The sequence below is a fragment of the Panicum hallii genome, chromosome 8, assembly GCF_002211085.1.
Source record: "Panicum hallii strain FIL2 chromosome 8, PHallii_v3.1, whole genome shotgun sequence".
Taxonomy (NCBI): Eukaryota; Viridiplantae; Streptophyta; class Magnoliopsida; order Poales; family Poaceae; genus Panicum; species Panicum hallii.
Window position 1 is genome coordinate 43,555,972 of NC_038049.1, and position 17,632 is coordinate 43,573,603.

Consider the following 17,632-nt stretch of genomic DNA (forward strand, 5'->3'; position numbering starts at 1 on the left):
GCATCGCAAAATTCATAGCTTGCGTAGTCACATACATGGCCAGGCCTCGTGTGATCAGGGTGTAGCATTCTGTAGTTTCCACAAGGCTGAAGACGCTTTACTCTGAAAAGAGCACGCACCTGTCCTTCTGAAGCTTGCTTACAAATTAAAAAAAAACAAAGGATTCAAAGTTCCAAGCTACCATTGTTGCTTTGGAGTAACAGATCGAAGGCACTAGCAAAGATTGGAAATTTGGTAAAGCTGCTGCTGTTGTTCAATTCCATCTTCCAGCACACTAGCAAAGATTGCTCTGTGTCTTTGCTATTCAAAATCCAACAGCAATAATCTGCTGCACGTACTGTTTCCCGTGCTCCAAAATGATCAACAACTTGTTTCTTTCTTTTCTTTTTTTTTTGGCTGGCCCCAAAATCGGTTACTTTTCTTTTTCTTGGCTGGAATCATTCCGAATTCCCAGATACGCCAGCAAGTTGGCAATACAAAGATGAAGCGAGCATGTGAGCCCACTTTTTTTTTCTTCCCTATACTTATGCTCATAATTTCTCACTTTGACCTGCATCCCTCCCAATTCGATTTCCCGGCCAATCACAAATTTGAAGCTAATTCACCGACCCTCGCAGGTTTAAAAATTACAAATTCAAATCTCGAAATCACCATGCCAACCTCCGGTGGGTCCCACCGCCCTACACCACCCAACGAGGCATCCAGCGCAGAAGGGAGGAAGACACATCACCACACCACCACACCCCCTTCCTTCTTCCCACCGCGTTGGTGCTTTCTCTCTCCCGATCTCCCACCGCGTCGGCCTCCCCGTCTCCCCCCTCCCCATCCTCGCCGGCGAGGCCACCGGCGGGGCCGCCGCTCCAGCGCCCATGGACGGCATAGAGGGCCTCCTGGCCCGCGACTTCGGCGTGCGGCCGCAGGGCAAGGCGGCGCCCATGGCCGGCGCCGCCTCCCGCCCCGCCGCCGGATCCGCCGCCGGTGCTGCCGCGTGGTCCAACCCCGGCAGATCCGCTTCGGTAGCCTCCGCGGCCCCGTCCTACGACGACCTCTTCGGCGCCCCCGCCCCCGCCTCCGCATCCTCCTTCGACTCGCTCTTCGACTCGTTCAAGGGCCCCACCACCGCCACCAGCAGCAGCGCGGCGAGGGCCAAGCCGGCGCCTTCATCGGCCCCGGTCTTCGACGACGACATCTTCGACGCGGTCCCCGGGCTGCGGCCCTCCAATTCCTCCGCGCGGTACGACGACGGTGTGTTCGGGGCGGCGGCCCCGGCGTACGACGACGTGTTCGCAGCCGGAACCCGCTCCGCGCCGCCGCCCGCGTACGAGGACGACGACCTCCTCGGGGGGTTCGGGAGCGCGCCGCGGGCCGAGGAGAAGAGGAGGCTGGCGGCGGTTGACGACGAGGGGGACGACCTGCTCGGGGGATTCGGGAGGAAGCCGGCGCCTGTGGAGGAGGAGGGAACAACCGGGGGCGCCGGGTTCGATGATCTGATCCCGGGGTTCGCGGGGAGCAGCCCGCCGAGGAGCAGGTGAGCAAGATCGAATCTTTCGTCATGTGGATCTGCATTTGGCATTGGGTGATAGCTCAACTAGATCGGAGCTCTTGGGCAATGTGAAGTTGGATTGATTGAAGTGAAATGTGCTAGCTAGATCCAAGAATGCCTCGAACAACCATTTACAGTGCGAGAAGCTCGTGCTGTGTAGGCGCTTAAATTAAGCAGATTTAGCTGTATTCCTTCTTTTCATGCTTTGTGCTGAAGTTATAAAATATAATCCATCTTAATTATGTTCCATTACAGTTTTGCCCCAGTTGCCATGTGTCTGCAATCCATTGTTGAGCCTTTTCTAATGTGCCATACCATAATGTCTTGGTAGCTTTAGATTCAATACTGATATGCTCAACTCCTCCTGACGCCACATGAAAGTTCTTTATTGATCAGAGAACTTGAGGAGGCTTCCTTACTAAGTAACCATTGAAATGCTTGAATTGTAAAACAGGTTTACAGACTTGTTCAATAGAAAATGTTGTCTTTCATTTGTTACAATATCATTCAGGTATAAGTCCACATTCCCTGTGGTATCTCACATTTTTGGCCCTTGAACTCTCTTGTGTGTATGCACATCTATTGCAGTATTATTGAATGAATCAATTGTGAAATCAGTGACATCTTTCCTGTCTCTTAAAGTTAGCTGCAAAACTTGCCAGTTTCTTCTAAACCAATGTGTTTTACTCCTGACAATTTCTCGTGCTCACTGTACTTTTCAGAAAGGCTAATGATGATAACAAAATGAAGCCACCAGTTCCAACTTCTAAATCGACAGCTAGCATTGCAGATGACCCATTTGTTGTTCTAGAAACAGCCTCTGCTTCAGGTTCTGCATATACATCCCCAGGAAGATCCACAGATCCCTTGGAAGATCTGGATAAGCCTGCAAACTCTGAAGGCAAGGTTGCTGCTGATAGTTTATTTGAGGAACCAATTGCTTTTGACCAGGCCCCAAAATCAGATCCTTTGTTTACCTCTGAAATCAATGGTCATGCCAAGGACAGGAACCCACCAAGCATGGGCCGAGATTCCAGCCCTGTACACCATTCAATGGATAGAAATCCAGCACGTCAATCTTCTATGGAGGACCTTGGTAACGTCATGCCTAAGTCACAGTCTGCAAGGTATTCTGATATTCATGGTAATGATATGGAGGATCAGTCACCAAGATCTACTGAGTCTGAAGATGATATATGGCTTACAGTTTCTGAGATTCCTCTTTTCACACAACCAACTACTGCTCCACCACCTTCCCGATCACCACCTCTTCTTAAGCAAAAACCACTGGGAGCAAATGCAAATGGAAAGGAGAATGGGCATGTTCGTCGGTCCAGCCAAAATCACAACCATTACACCTCTTCTGTAGATGACCTGGAAGGTTTTGCCATGGGCAAACCTCAAATGCCTGCTTATGATAAAAATGTTTTTGATGAAGATTTTGAAATAAGTTCATCTGATCGTGAAGAGAAAGATAGGCAAGAAAGGTTGGAACAAGAAAGGGAAATGAGACTGAGGGAGGAAATGGAGAGAGAGCGGAGAAGACTTGAAAAGGAGAGACAGATGGAACAACAAAGAGAAAGAGAGAGAGAAAGACAAGCAGTGGAGAGGGCTACAAAAGAGGCACGGGAGAGAGCAGCCGCTGAAGCTCGTGCAAAAGCTGAAAGAGAGGCCCGCCAGCGTGCACAGCGTGCTGCTGTGCAAAGGGCTCAACAGGAAGCCCGTGAGAGAGCTGCAGCCGAGGCCAAAGAAAGAGCAGCTAGGGTTGCTGCTGAAGCCAAGGAGAGGGCTGCTGCTGAAGCAAAGGAGAGGGCTGCTGCTGAGGCGAAGGAGAGGGCCGCCGCTGAAGCTAAGGAGAGGGAACGGGCTGCTGCTAGGGAGAGGGCTGCAGCAGAAAGAGCTGCTGCTGAGAGAGCTCAGCAAGAAGCAAGGAAGAGAGCTGAAAGAGCTGCAGTGGAAAGAGCTGCTGCTGAGGCTCGAGAAAGGCAGGCAGCAGCAGCTGCTGCTGCTGCAAGAGAAAAACAGAGCACACCAGATGATCTTGAATCATTCTTTGGTGCGGATGCTTGTGCCAGTAGTGCACCGAAGCAGAGGGCTCCAACCCCAACGGTGGTAAGTACATCTATCAAAATATTCACATGTAAAAAACTGTCTGCAGAGCACTTATTCTGTTACCTTTTGCTAATATTTGATGTTGTAGGATTCTATGTTTGCTAATATTTGATGTTGTAGGATTCTATGTTTGGTTCTGGAGCTCAAGGTAGGGGAACTGCTAATGGATCACAGAGGGCAGCATCAACCTCGGCATCTGCGAGAAAAGCGTCATCAGCCTCACTTTTTGGGGATGATTTGTCTGACTTGTTTGGAGGTACTAATCTTCCAAAATTATTAGTTCTATAAATTTTCTAAAGTATCATGTTCCTAAATTTTCTGTCTGTGTGATTCTTTATATCATATTTCGTCTTTTCAGCCCCTGCATCATCTGATGTATTTCAAGAGGTTGAGGGCGAGAGTGAAGAAAGAAGGCGTGCTAGGCTAGAACGTCACCAGAGGACCCGTGAACGAGCGGTAATGTTCTTTAGGTTTCAAATTAGAAAGAAAAGAATAGTCTTTATTTCTTGCTATCAATGATTATTTGTGCCAATAATACGGTCGGCTTCTTCCATGTTGTATAAGCCTACCTTTTTCTTGTTATAAATAAATGTAGTTTTCATCCTCTCTTACTATTTATCATTTTCTCAATACTGTAATCTCCAGGCAAAAGCTCTGGCTGAGAAGAATGAACGAGATATGCAGGTTCAGAGGGAGCAGGCAGAGAGAGATGTAAGTGCTATGTTGCCAATATGTGTAGCCCTTGATTCTGCGTCTTAGTTGGTGTCAACACTCAACAGTCTTCATTGTGCTGCTTTTGTCAATTTGTTTCACTTCATAATCCTGGTGGTGTTTCTTAGTTCACTTGTGCACAGTGCATCTGGCCCCCTTTAACTACACCTTTTTGGTTGCTGATACTCCATTTGTTTTCTTTGTACTTGCTGAATTCCAGAGAATTGGAGACACACTTGACTTTGAAATTAAGAGGTGGTCTGCTGGAAAAGAGGGCAACTTGCGTGCTTTGTTATCAACTTTACAATATGTGAGTTGGTGGTACTTTTGCAGTTTTGCCACTGTGAAGTGTGAAGTTATACTGCATGTGTTTTTACCCAGTTGTATGTTTTTTGGTGCTAAGTTTTTTTTGTTATTTAAATATTTCATTTCGTGCTACAAATATCATTCGTTACGTATTGATTCAACACCAACACGTTCCCCTGCAGAAGTGCAGAGATTTGGCTTGCTTGGCTTTTAGTTTCGGTTAATGCTGCCAGTAGCTTGATAACAGTGAATACTAACCTCATTTCTATGTGCCTTAGAACTGTAATATAATATTCTGTGTTTGTACTGAAGAACGTATTCACCTTTCAAATGCTAACCGCCTTGGAACAGTAATGAAATCAAAGTTTACCTCCCAATAAAAAGTAAGCTTTCTCTATTAAGAAAATCCTTGATGGTCCACAGATAATAGTAATATTGGTGGATTTTCTAAACTTTCACCTGACAGTGAATTGTCTATTTCATTTGTCAGTAGTTTCTGATGCGGATCTAATTGCTCAGTGGATTCAAGTCCAGTAAATCTAACATTAACTTCACAATAACATTAACTTGACAATTATTGTTAAAAAGAAATAATGAATGCCTCATAAGCTCATAGTTCATTTGGTTCAATACTTCTCTACAAAATAGTTGGATGACTGTAAGTTACATAAAAATATTTCATTTACTAATAGATACCTTTTTTCTGAACAGATACTTTGGCCAGAATGTGGATGGCAAGCTGTATCCTTGACCGATTTGATCACTGGCGCTGCTGTTAAAAAGCAGTACAGGAAGGCGACATTGTGCATTCATCCTGATAAGGTGCAACAGAAGGGTGCAACTCTTCAGCAGAAATATATTGCCGAGAAAGTCTTTGATATCCTTAAGGTGTGTATCAACTTCTCTGATGTCATATGAAACCTAAGTTAGGTTAAGCTATACAGCCATATAGGAGAATCATCACTGTTGCTTCCTAATAATTTTTTGAACAACATATATGCTGACATAAGTTTTCCTGAACTACATGTCTGTCTTTCATTGTAAACAAACCAAAGAGCTCTGAAGGAGTGAAGTGGCATTTAGCTTTTGTAACTACTAAGGTTAATAATGTGATTACATTATAGATAGTGCATTTACGGCCAAGTTCTGGATATCCATTCTTGCATCTTGTTTGATTCTCTTAAGGGTTTTTTCTGTTGTCAATGTGTTTGACCTTGTGACATTTTACTTAATCTTTGACTACCTTTTTGTCTAACAGGAGGCATGGAACAAATTCAATTCTGAAGAGCTCTTTTGAAGCAATATCTGTGAATATACATCTGGACAGCTTAACTGTATACCGACACGGAGCCTTGGAGTAGCAAGATACAAATGAACACAGCCAAATGTTCACTACAATTGTCATTGTTTAACAGATTCTGTTCAATTGCCCCTCCCTTGTACTGTGCCCTTGCCCTCATCTGTATGTGTTCACTCCATGGTACTTCCACTGCCACAGCTCTGTATATGTAGCCTTCTGTTGATTTGAGAGCTAATGGCATGTCTTTTTTTTACCCTTTCTTTCGGATAGTTTTTACAGGGTGATTTACCTCATACAACCAGGATTACACTGTATCACTTCTCAAACTATCTCGTGTACAATGGACCACAGATTCAAACTGCATGCAGTTGGTGCCTAGCATTGTTGATTTCTACCGTAAGAGATGTACACTCTACAGAATGTACTATTGTCGATTTGAAATGTGTTTTGGTTTACTCAAATCTTGTCATTGGCACCATGATATAGCCTGTTTACCCTATGATTCTGCCAAAACTGAAACATGTAATTGGCACCGTTTCTTTCATTGCAATGAAAAAGGAAAAACGTAAAATCTAAATGAAGAGGGCTATCCATGTGGTCTAAAGGAGAACTCAAAACTTGGCTTAAAAAAACTCTCAAGACTTTCCTAAAATGGAGAACTCAAAACTTGGCTTAAAAAAAAACTCTCAAAACTTATCTAAAATGGAAAATCTGATTCAACTGCATTTTTCCAAAAAGAAAAAGTTTGTTTGCTTGCAGTCCTGTATTATGAAAAGTAATTATTGTCCATAAATATTAGACGAAGGTGTGAACAAGAAGAGTAAATAAATAACCTTGTGAAATCTAATTTCTTTCTTGCGCCTGTAGACTGTAGCTCCAGTTTTGTGTGTATCAGATATTCAGATGGCTGCTTGGCCTTGCTAATCCGATCCGAAGAAGACATACGGGTACGGGTGGTAACGGATCATGACTCTCCTATGCTCTCTTCACAGTCCAACTTAGTCCTCACATATTTTATCTTCAAATTGAATAAGATGAGAACCCGATTTTTTTAAACCCGACTCTTAGATTATCTAGGCTAAAATTCAAATCTCTTTGCCATCCCTGCGTACGGATCAGTTTTAGCCCAGTACGAATACACCTCTAGTTTGGCCAAGGCTTGGGTTTCTCTTCCTTGGCGACTTGGCGATCAGGGAGTTGATCGTCAAGCTCTGCACCCTGCCGTCTACGCAACCATAACCATGGAGGCCGAGGCGGCGATGGCCCTGACCTGCTCGCCGACGTCCTCGGCCTTCTCCCGGCGCGCAGCCTCGCCGCGTCTCGGCGCGTTTGCAAGGCCTGGCGCAACCTCGTCGACGAGCGGCGGCTTCTGCTCCGGCTGCGGCGCCTCCTCCCGCACTCGTTGCGCGGCCTCTTCATCAACTACCAGGACTACAGAAGGCCGCACTTCTTCGCCCGGCGGGCGCCGGCGGCCCCCGGATCGACGGCGAGTTCGATTTCGTCGCGCGGGAGGAGTGGGACAGCTGGTACGAAGTCATGGATCACTGCAACGGACTCATCCTCTACCGGGGCACAGGCGTGGAGGTGCTGTACGTGCGCAACCCCACGACGCGGCGGTGGGCTCGCTTGCCGCCGCCGTGCTCCGGCCACTTCTATTGGGGTCGCCGCGCGTTCCTCGTGTTCGACCCCGCCGCGTCGCCGGCGCACTACAAGGTGCTGCTGGAGCCCCAGCCCGTCGTCTAGCCGGATGGGAATGACGCGGGGGAGAACGACTACAATGCTTGCCGCCTGATGGAGTGGCCGCCGGCGGCGTGGGCGTGGCAGGAGTTCTCGTCGGGGACCGGGAGGTGGGAGGAGAAGGTGTTCGTCCGGGACGGCGAGGCGGCGGGGACGGTCGGGGACTTGCTGCTGAATCCGTTGGATTACCAACTAGAGCCCCGATGGCGCTACGCCGCCTACTGGCAGGGAGCACACTACATACATTGCAGTGGTGAATTTGTTTCAAGGTAACTTCATAAATTGCCAAACCTTGTTGCTGAGAATCCACACTTCCAACAACATGTTGCAAATTTTCTTGATAAGTATTTTTTTTGGACAATTTTCTTGTCCATGGATGTATGTATGTGGTTATTTTACAGGTTTTCCATGGAGGATGGTAAGTACAAAGTGATCAAGTCGCCCATAGACCTCGCTGAGTGCAAGAGCGATGTGCGGTCTTTTCTAGGGAGATCAGAGAAGGGGGTGTACTTTGCAGCTATTGATCCCATGGACAACCTTCGGGTTTGGATCCTCGGCAGTGAATCCAGTGATCAGACAGGGTGGGTGCCAAAGCATCAGAGTAAACTCAAGACATACTCTTGGTGATTGCATGACCAGTGGCGAATCGAGCCAGGGAGTGAAGTTCCTTCTTTTCTTCTTCCTCCCCTCCTCTTCTTTTTCCTTCCCTTTCTTCTTTATTCTTTCTTCCTAAAAATGGAGGAGCTTAGGGGGGTATCCATTGATCTTGGGGAGGTAGGGGGGCCAGGTTTGTGGGATTCAAAATCAGAAAAATTTCGGTTGCTACTGAAATGGGCGAATTTCGGAAATTTCGGACCGGGATTCGGTTGTTTAACAGGTCAATGAATTTATTTTTAAATGAAATTTGGATAGAATTGATGGAAATTTGGGCATTGGTCACTCCTGAAGTAGATGGTGGGGAGAATTGGGGAGATACGGTGAAAAACTATGGAGAAAGATGGTGAAATTATACTGTTTCAGCATTTGATAACTATCATAAGGTGAGAGAGGCACAAAATAGATCTATAATTAGAGTTTATTCATGTTTTTATACCTAGAAGAGTATGTTGACTTGTATGGACCATAGTCATGGCTTAAAAATTCAACTTCGATCAAATTTTTGGGACGATTCGGTTTCGTTCGGTTCTCACCGAAATGGGTGAATATCGGTGAAATTTGATCGTTTCGGACCGAATCCCAGAACGCGGGGGGGGGGGGGGGGGGGGGGGGGGAGGCTTGAGCCCCCTAGCCCGCCTTTAGATCCGTCCCTATGAGCAGAAACGTGACAAGCTAGAATATGATGCACCCTGGATCTTGGATATTCGTAATAAGAAGAGGCGCCAAGAGGCGGTATCATTTGTGCAACAAGATGCATGCTCGAACTCGGCATCGCCGACGCTTCGGATGATGAAGAGGAGGGTTCTGGTGGGTATGTCGTATTCCTTGGATTTCATCCGTACAAGGTGGTTATCTTCTTGTGTCATGGAGGGTACGCAGCCGTGGCTTGTAGTTTGAACAACTCAAAGGTTCAATATTTAGGACCCATACACCTAGGAGATACCTACAATCGTGGTGAACGTGAATCATTTGTGTATACGCCATGCTTGATTGGTGATTAGCCTATATATATGCATACTAGCGTTCTGTGTCCTAGCTAGAACATTTTTGTTTGTCTCTTCGTTTGATCAATTAGCTTGTCCTATGAGTCATCAATTTAAGCCTGTTGGAACCCTACTCCTGCTTTTAATACTGAGTTGCCATTGTCTTGGAACATTTTTGTTCAAGATCTACCTTTTTTGCTTTGTCTTTGCACCGTGGCCTGTATAAAACCTTTTTTTTTGGCCGTCTAGGCTTTCCCTCTTTTTAATATAATAGTCAGCTCTCTTGCCACTTTGTTTTATAAAAAAGATCTAGCTTTTTAATATTTTAGATCATTCATTGAGGTAATGAGGCGCCTATATACACATCCAACAATGAGGTCAGGTCTTACAAAAGTAGGAAAAGAAAACGCAGATGCCAGTAGGTCGGTGAACTTAGCAGTACCCCATTACATGAGCAAAGTTTGTGAGTTTATTTTGCCTATTTGAAAAGACGGAGCGAAACACACTACAAGAACATGAGTTTTTAATTTGGCACCAAAATCCGTCGCAATTAGAAGCAAGATATCGTGTTTCTGTTGCTAATTGGTCACCAACAAATGTTTATATATATGATCAATGGGAGTGATTAATGTTCAAGGTAGGATAAAATTGCCCTTCAGTAACATGAAATTTAATTGATAGGCAGATGTATAAGCAGGTCAACGAACATCTTGTCACTAGTGGCATGAGAAAAATTTAAAACATACTGAGGGACCATTGAAATTTGAAATTGTGATGGCACCAAGGTTATATAAAAGAAAAACAATTAATGGTTTATTGTTCAAAAGTTTGAAAGGCTAACCAGTTTCAATTCGGAATTTTATTTGCTTCTAAGATGGAGGTGCATTATTATTGCAATGAACCTATAGTTCCGTTTTTTTTTATACATTGTGTTTTGTTCAAATTTGGTAACCTTTTCGGATGAAACAAATTTGGTAACTTTGTGAACTGTGTTTGATCTCCACACTTTGTGAAGTTCTGTAGAATCCGGATTGGACACGGGACCCATCTCCAGATGCCCATAAGAATAAAGAAGCTCTAGTCAGTTTCTTTCTATCTTGATCCGCCGCCGCAGCCTGCGTCGATGGCGACGGACACGGTGGCGGCGCCGGCTCTACCTGACGACGTGCTCGAGGACATCCTGTGCCGGCTCCCGGCGCGCAGCCTCGCGGGGTCGCAGTGCGTCTGCAAGGCATGGCGCGACGTCGTCGGTGAGCGCCGGCTGCTGCTCCGGCTGCTCCTCCTCGACGAATCAGATGGTAACAAGATGGAGTGGGTACTGAAGCATCGCAGTGTGGTCAATCCAGACTCTCAGCAGATGAGATATGATGGTCCCTGGACGATTGCTGATGCTTATAACGAATACAGCAGTATTGGTACTTATGATGATGTGAGTGAGACTGAAAAGATGAAGAAGCTTCACAGGAGGATGGCATGGGATGGAACTCGGATGACGATGACATCGTCGACCCTGCAGATGAGAACGAATATGATTATTCTAGGCAGTGTGTTATTTTCCTTGGATTTCATCCGTACAAGGAAGTAATCTTCTTGCGTGTCATGGGCAATTTAGGGGTGGCCTGTCATTTGGACAGGGGAAAGGTTCGGTATCTAGGTGTTAAACCCAGGCTGTTAATAATCGGGGACCGTATGAATCATTTGTGCACACACCCTGCCTAATCGGAGTTTAGCATATGCAAGCACTTGAACCTTTAATTTCATTAGTCCCAATTTTTCTGGCTCTGTTGATCTATCTTCATTCACATCTACAAATTTTCCCAACTTTAAATCACTATATAAGAACGGTGACCTTTTTACCACCCAGATCACTAGTCATTGCAAAGCTACATGTTGGTTTCCATACAATTCCAGGTTGAATTTGGTGACTATTTTCATGTTAAAATTCAGCTCAGGATGAATCTCAGCATGGACCGAACCGTGTGTCAAATAAGGAGACATGACTACCAAAATATTTCTCATTATTTACCCACCCCCAACAAATATCAAACTGTACATAGTTACAATCACCATGGGATAAACGGGTGGGTGATGGGGGAAGATTAGACCTGATCATGGGCTGCCCAACCCGACGAATGTATGGGCCGGGCTCGGGCTGAAATTTTTGACCCACCATAAATGTCAGGCTGGGTAGAGGCCGCATTTTGACCCGAAATCCGAAAAAACCCGACCCAAAAATTACACACGAAAAATCAGGTTTTACCCAACCCGACCATGTGCCGGGTCGGGCTCGGACTGAAAAATCCGGCCCGATGGTCGGGTCGGGTCGGGCACAGGCCGAAGAAAAAACCAACGGACCGAACCTGACCTGACCCGAACCCGACCCGATCCGACGGATGATCAGGTCTTGGGAAGATAAAGGGGAGAGAGAATAAAAGGGAGCACTTGATGAAGTCGATATGAGCCTGTCTCCCTGGAGAACAAACATGCGCCCGCCACTGCTGAGTAACAAAATTACAAAAATGGTAGTATTCTATGGAAAAAACATTGAGATCGGAAAAAGCGAAAAATACTCTTGTGTGTTCACACCTCTACTAAGAGGTAAACGTAAGGAAATGAGGAGAAGCCTAAACCCTAGGCTAGATGGCTAGATGGATGCTTGATAGAGCAAGAGATATGAGAATTTGCTTACTTGGGGGGCTCTCCGTGGTGCTCATAATCTGGTGGTGGCAAGGGCAAAATAGTATTTTCCGCACTAATTTAACACTGCTAACCATATTTTAAGGAGAGGGGCACTGTTACTCTGTTATGCATGCAGGCTCAGGCAATGATGCACATTTCTTAGTATGAGGTTGGTTTTTACAGCAGAATGATCCGGACTCAACCTAGTTGAACGTGTCGAATTCCGTGAAAAAAGAGAGAGAAGGTAGTATCAATTGGAGTCGTGTACTAGGAGACTTCGACTCTCAACGTCGAGTCGAGACTAGAGACCTTATTGTAAATTAAACGCAATTCAGCGATCGAGCTGGAAATCGATCGATCGATCTTGCGGCGGAGCGATCTTGCAGCACCTATGGCGACGGGGACTCCGGCGGCCGTCCTCCCCGACGACGCGCTGGCGGCCGTCCTCGGCCGCCTCCCGCCGCGCAAGGAGCACTCTACATAGACTGCCGAGGAGAATACATCTCGAGGTAAACAAAAAAGTCTTTTTTTTCCTCGTAAGCAAATACTAATTGACACGTCGACATAGATCATGGTCTGTTTTAGTATTGTTGCGCCCCATCGCTCTGAATCAGGGCGTGTTCGAGTCATTTGTGTATACTCCCTGCATGATCAGAGTTTAGTCTAGTGTCTGCTGTTTGGTGTTTCCTTCATGAGTTTTGTTATGCTAATTTTAGTTTGTCTTGGTTTGTGGTGTGTAAATTAACGGTAATAGCGGATCATGTATTCATGTTATATATTTTGCGTTTTGTTAAGCTAAATACTGTTGATAGCTACTGATAAAATAACATCTTCTTTTGCTTAGCTTGAATGATCGATGTGGCTCCATCCATGTTCTGAAAGGAGTAGTAGTATATCACAATCATGGTTGCCTTTATTTATTTGTGGAACCTCTTCTTGAAGGCCTGGAACCTGGCGGCCTTGTCGCCGAACTTGGTGCGGTGGTAGTGCTCGAGGTAGTCCCCGAACCTGTAGGGCCCGGGGTACTCCGGCGGCGCCTCCCTCGCCGGCGCCACCACGGCGTCCACGCCGGGGTTGTAGAACGTGGCCATCGACAGCCGCCGGCCCTCGGTGCCCACGGCGACGCGGTGCACCGCGCTGCGGTAGGCCCCGCCGCTGACCACCTCGATCTGGTCCCCGATGTCGACGAAGACCCTGCTGCCCCCGCAGGGCGCCACGGGGACCCAGTACTCCCCGCGGAGGAACTCGAGCCCGCCCACCGCCTCATCCTGCAGCATGATGACGATGCCGCCGGCGTCGGTGTGCGCGCGGAGGCCCCACACCACCTCCGGCCGCGGGCACGCCGGGTACATGGCGAACTTGGTCCCCACGGTGGGCGGCGCGAGCGCGCGCCTGATGTGGCCGGCGTCGAGGCCCAGGTTGAGGCTCATGCACTCGGCGAGCAGCTCCGCCAGCGCCACCGTCTGAGCGATGTACGTGTCCAGCAGCTCGCTGCGCGCGTCAGGCATGTTATCAGTAACTGATCGAGGACGAGCTAGTGTGTGCCGTGTGCGGCATTGACGATCGACGGACGACGTACCGAGTCGGCGGCGAGATCTCCGGGAAGTCGGCGATGTTGGTCGTGGGGCGGTGTTGGATGCTGTAGGCGGCCTCCCAGTCGACCTGCCCGGCGTCGGCGGCGTCCAGGTTCCTGGCGAGGTCGGAGGCGTGGAACTTGGCCTCGAGGTGCTCCTCGTAGTGGCCGTGCACGAAGCGCTTCACGTCCTCCATGATGGCCGCGTCCACGCCGTGGTTCTCCAACTGCATGCGGATGAGTATCATATCAAGGATTTTTTTTTTGTTGTTCTTGCTTAATTGTCACTATACCCAGAAGAAGCCCCAATCCTTGCAGGCCTCGTGGAGCTGCGCCATGGTCCGCGACCTAGCGGACTCGTCGCCGGCGAGACCCTTGAGATCAATCACAGGGATCTCCATCTCACTTGATGCTCGATGCTAGCTAGCTGTTGGTTGGCTAATGTGCTCTCTGTGGCTTGTGGTGTACTAACTTACGTGTGGTTCAAGTCCTATTTATAGTTGCCATGGGAGGTGTCAATGCAACTTGCCTTAATTTTTTTTCTGTTGCAACTCTCTTCCAAAGCATAGGCTTATAGTTAGGGCCAGTTTGGTAGAGCTCCAACTAATTCTGATTCTCTATGGGAGCTGATTCTTTAAGAAAAGTGATTCTGTGGCTGAAGGTGATTCTTTTTTATTCTCTAGCATAAACTCTTAAAATCAGGATGGAGAATCACTTCACAGAATCAGGAGAAGCTACTTTTTTCAGCTCCCAGCCTCTTAGTTCATTTCAGAGAATCACTCCACGGAATCAGCAGAGAATCACTTCTCTCTGAAAAACTGTTTGGCAGAGCTCTTGCTGAATTCAGCAGAGAATCAGCTCTGGGAGCTCTGCCAAACTGGCCCTTAGCTTCTGTTTCTTTCGTAAGCATCATTTCAACTATGTATAGTTAGCTTGACCATGCATGAAAAACTGGACCAAGCAATCCAGGTCATGAAAACAAATTGGCCCTAGCTAGTTTATTCAACTCTGTGTCGACATGCATCAGCCAGGCAACATACGTTGGTTGGTGCGGGGAGAGAAGGTTCGTATATATTAATTATATTCCTCAGATAAAACATATAGGGGCTAAAAGTATACACAGTTATGAGAAATATTCATCATTTATACCAATCACACGTAGAGATATAGCATAAAATATGTATTATACAACTGGTACGGTGATCAATTTAAGCTTCATCCATGGCCCGTAATACCTAATTCTAGAGCCCAAGTTTCGACGATCGGTTGGTTCCTTCTCATTCATTGTTTCATAGTTGTTTCATAGCTGCTCAACTTTTATCTCTTACTGAAGGTTCTTTCTCATGTCCGCCACTGACCGCATGGGCTTATAATCCATGTCTAGATACAGTTCCTATTTGTACCTGCAAATCACTTGTCATTCATGGAGTGAAGACTTGACGGACTAATTTATTGAGACATGTATCATGGTCTTGCATAGTCTCTTCAACTAATTCTTGTTGATCCATCCACGCCTTCCTTTGGATGTTGTATCATGGTGGTCTTGCTTATTGGTCCTTTTAATTAATTCTTAGATATTGATCCATCCACCTGCCTGCACGGATAGTTGCACTCCTTAGAAAGCATCTAGTTTGACGGGAGGGGGCTCTAGATGCTGGTCACCAGATCGCGCTGACTTCACCAGATCTAATATATTTCACGTACAGATATTGTAAGGACTGCCGGCAACAACTTCACCATCAGTTAGCATTTGATGGCCATTATTTGTCAGGACTACGCATGTCCAAGGATTATCATTAGGTCATGGTCGATTTGTGCAATGAATCTAGCCAGTTTGATCTTCTAAAGACCAAGGAGGTCAAGAAAACAAATTGGCCGCCCTTTGTTCAGTTGAATTGTCCGTCCACATCAATTCTTAAGTAAGGCGATCGACATGCGTTGGCGGATGCGGGGAAGGTGGCCCTCTTGATTTCCAGCCATTAACATGGGAGCTAAAAATACACAAAAAATTTATAGACTCGAGAACATCTCTTGCAACAAATTTTTGTGGCATCTATAGGTGTGTGAAACATCCAGTTGCATCATCAATCAAGTTTGATTGGCTGGTTTGGATCATCCAGTGACAATTTCAAATTTGATTATGTATAACACGCATGGCATTTCTCCTAAATCGTGACACAATCTATGACGTCCCTTAACCGCCACAGAACTACCTTAATTCTGGTATTTGATCAACAAAAACAACACGGGCATCCCAAGTTAATTACATACTCGGGCGTTTAGGCAAATGGTTTGCAACCCATAGGAAATTATTATGAATGTTTAAGTGATCTGAAATAATAAAAGGCAGTAGGTAGTGCTCACACAAGCACAAGGCTCCAACTGCACATATACGTACAAAAGATCAACCATAACAATGTGTGATAATACAACCCGGCTGTTGGATTCAAATGTTAACCGTCCATGTTTTCAGAAAGAAACAAGCAGGTAAGATGCAAAGTATGTCAGGAGACATACTGTTTCTCAAATTCATACATGTACAAAATTGTCTAATAATGTTTTTCGAGGAGATAATGCTAAGTGCATATTGCCACTGTTTCTGAAAAGAAAAATGGTGCAATTCCTATGTCGAGTGGTGTGATTGCCCAGTTTCTTCTTTGGCATGATTCCTCTAATGGCAGGCGTGGGAGACAGGGGAGGACTGTGTTCATCTCTTTTCCTGTGTTTCCTGAAATGGCAGCGAACGAATCCTAGCTTGTCGGGCAGAAACCTGACTCTGACTGACGAAAACTCTGAAAACGTTGCAGGGAACGAATCCGGCCGAGCTCGGATTTGTTAGCCATTGATCTAGAAAACCATCGAGTTGCCTTGCGCTTGCGCCTGATCTCCATGGAGACCGCCGCGGCGGCAGCGGCTCTGCCCGGCGACGTGCTCGCGGCCGTCCTCGGCCGCCTCCCGGCGTCGCGGTGCGTCTGCCAGGCGTGGCGCCGCCTCGTCGACGACCGCCGGCTGCTGCTCCCGCACCTCCTCCCGCCGCGCGTTCCTCGTGTTGGACACCGCCGCGTCGCGGCACTACGAGGTGCTGGTGGCTCCCGTCGACCCATGGGACTGGCAGCTACCAGGACAGGAGGAACCACCTGCTGCTGCTGGGATCATGGAATCCATGGAGTGGCCTCCGTCCCGGTGGAAGTGGCAGGTGTTCTCGTCGAGGACCGGGCGGTGGCGGTCGAGGGTGTTCGTCCGGGAAGGCGAGGCGGCGGGGGTAGCTGCTGACGTGGCAATGGGTTCTCTGCCGTACTTCAAGGAGGCCCAATGGCGCTATGGTCTCTACTGGCAAGGAGCACTCTTATGTGCATTGCCGCGGTGAATATGTCTCGAGGTAAAAAAAAACATCTTTAATTTCCCTTTATGTTCGTGTTTGTTCATGGACGTACTGATGTAGAGCAATGCTCTATTTAGTTACTCTCATTTTAAATTCCTGTGATTTATTTTATCTTTCTAGTTCATGAAAATTCTGGTATCATGTTTGCAGGCTGTCATTGTCAAATGGTAATCAAATCGCCCATAGACCACGCCGAGTGCTGCAACGAAACCCGATCCTTCATTGGGAGATCAGGGAATGGTGTGTGCTATGCTTCGATTTACGCGTGCCGCCTTCGGGTTTGGATCCTTAGCGAGTGTCCCGATCAAATGGAATGGACACTGAAGCATGATCGTGTCCTTGAGCCTGATGACTGGTGGGAGGTGGTGATGAAGGGCGACTATCAGCAGATCAAGTGCAGTGGGCCTTGGATCTTGGATGACTACTATGACTACCGAAAGGGGAAAATGAACGTTGACTGGAGCTCGGATGACGACGACATCATCTGCGGCGCAGAGGGGAAGGAGAATGGTGACATGGAGTCCATGTACCCTCCTCCTTTCCACTTGCTTGGCTTCCATCCGTTCAAGGAGGTCATCTTCTTGACAGCATTGGGTGTAGCTGTGGCCTATCACTGGAACACCTCCAGGGTTCAGTTCATGGGTATACT

At 47.0% G+C, this 17,632-nt stretch overlaps 3 protein-coding genes across 4 annotated transcripts; 2 read left to right on the plus strand and 1 right to left on the minus strand.

Moving 5' to 3' along the window:
- Window positions 1–740: 740 nt before the first annotated feature.
- Window positions 741–6,433, plus strand: LOC112902631 (auxilin-related protein 2-like). Of its 2 annotated transcripts, XR_003230620.1 has the most exons (9): window positions 741–1,528; window positions 2,266–3,655; window positions 3,776–3,911; window positions 4,014–4,111; window positions 4,301–4,366; window positions 4,587–4,676; window positions 5,384–5,560; window positions 5,931–6,152; window positions 6,243–6,433. XR_003230620.1 is itself a non-coding variant. In XM_025971743.1 (8 exons), the coding sequence occupies exons 1-8, from the start codon at window positions 870–872 to the stop codon at window positions 5,967–5,969; spliced, it is 2,655 nt and encodes an 884-aa protein (XP_025827528.1). In that variant the 5' UTR covers window positions 741–869; the 3' UTR covers window positions 5,970–6,433. The 2 variants fall into 2 exon arrangements, 1 of the variants encoding a protein (XP_025827528.1); XM_025971743.1 differs by having other exon boundaries at window positions 5,931–6,433.
- A 1,211-nt stretch (window positions 6,434–7,644) lies between these two features.
- LOC112872394 lies at window positions 7,645–8,336 on the plus strand. Its single transcript, XM_025935474.1, has 2 exons — window positions 7,645–7,978; window positions 8,111–8,336. The coding sequence occupies exons 1-2, from the start codon at window positions 7,764–7,766 to the stop codon at window positions 8,334–8,336; spliced, it is 441 nt and encodes a 146-aa protein (XP_025791259.1). The 5' UTR covers window positions 7,645–7,763.
- Window positions 8,337–12,847: 4,511 nt separating this feature from the next.
- On the minus strand, window positions 12,848–14,047 carry LOC112903366 (1-aminocyclopropane-1-carboxylate oxidase 1-like). The gene is made up of 3 exons (XM_025972610.1): window positions 13,895–14,047; window positions 13,608–13,828; window positions 12,848–13,519 (listed from the first exon to the last, which is right to left on the minus strand). The coding sequence occupies exons 1-3, from the start codon at window positions 14,000–14,002 to the stop codon at window positions 12,946–12,948; spliced, it is 903 nt and encodes a 300-aa protein (XP_025828395.1). The 5' UTR covers window positions 14,003–14,047; the 3' UTR covers window positions 12,848–12,945.
- Between the last annotated feature and the right edge of the window lie 3,585 nt (window positions 14,048–17,632).

Coding starts and splice junctions, on each gene's coding strand:
- LOC112902631 (XM_025971743.1), top strand. CDS start 870: ATGGACGGCATAGAGGGCCTCCTGGCCCGCGACTTCGGCGTGCGGCCG. Junction 3,656..3,775: donor GGGCTCCAACCCCAACGGTG/GTAAGTACATCT, acceptor TTGATGTTGTAG/GATTCTATGTTTGGTTCTGG. Junction 5,561..5,930: donor AAGTCTTTGATATCCTTAAG/GTGTGTATCAAC, acceptor TTTGTCTAACAG/GAGGCATGGAACAAATTCAA.
- LOC112872394 (XM_025935474.1), top strand. CDS start 7,764: ATGGAGTGGCCGCCGGCGGCGTGGGCGTGGCAGGAGTTCTCGTCGGGG. Junction 7,979..8,110: donor AGTGGTGAATTTGTTTCAAG/GTAACTTCATAA, acceptor GTTATTTTACAG/GTTTTCCATGGAGGATGGTA.
- LOC112903366 (XM_025972610.1), bottom strand. CDS start 14,002: ATGGAGATCCCTGTGATTGATCTCAAGGGTCTCGCCGGCGACGAGTCC. Junction 13,829..13,894: donor AGGATTGGGGCTTCTTCTGG/GTATAGTGACAA, acceptor ATCCGCATGCAG/TTGGAGAACCACGGCGTGGA. Junction 13,520..13,607: donor GAGATCTCGCCGCCGACTCG/GTACGTCGTCCG, acceptor TGACGCGCGCAG/CGAGCTGCTGGACACGTACA.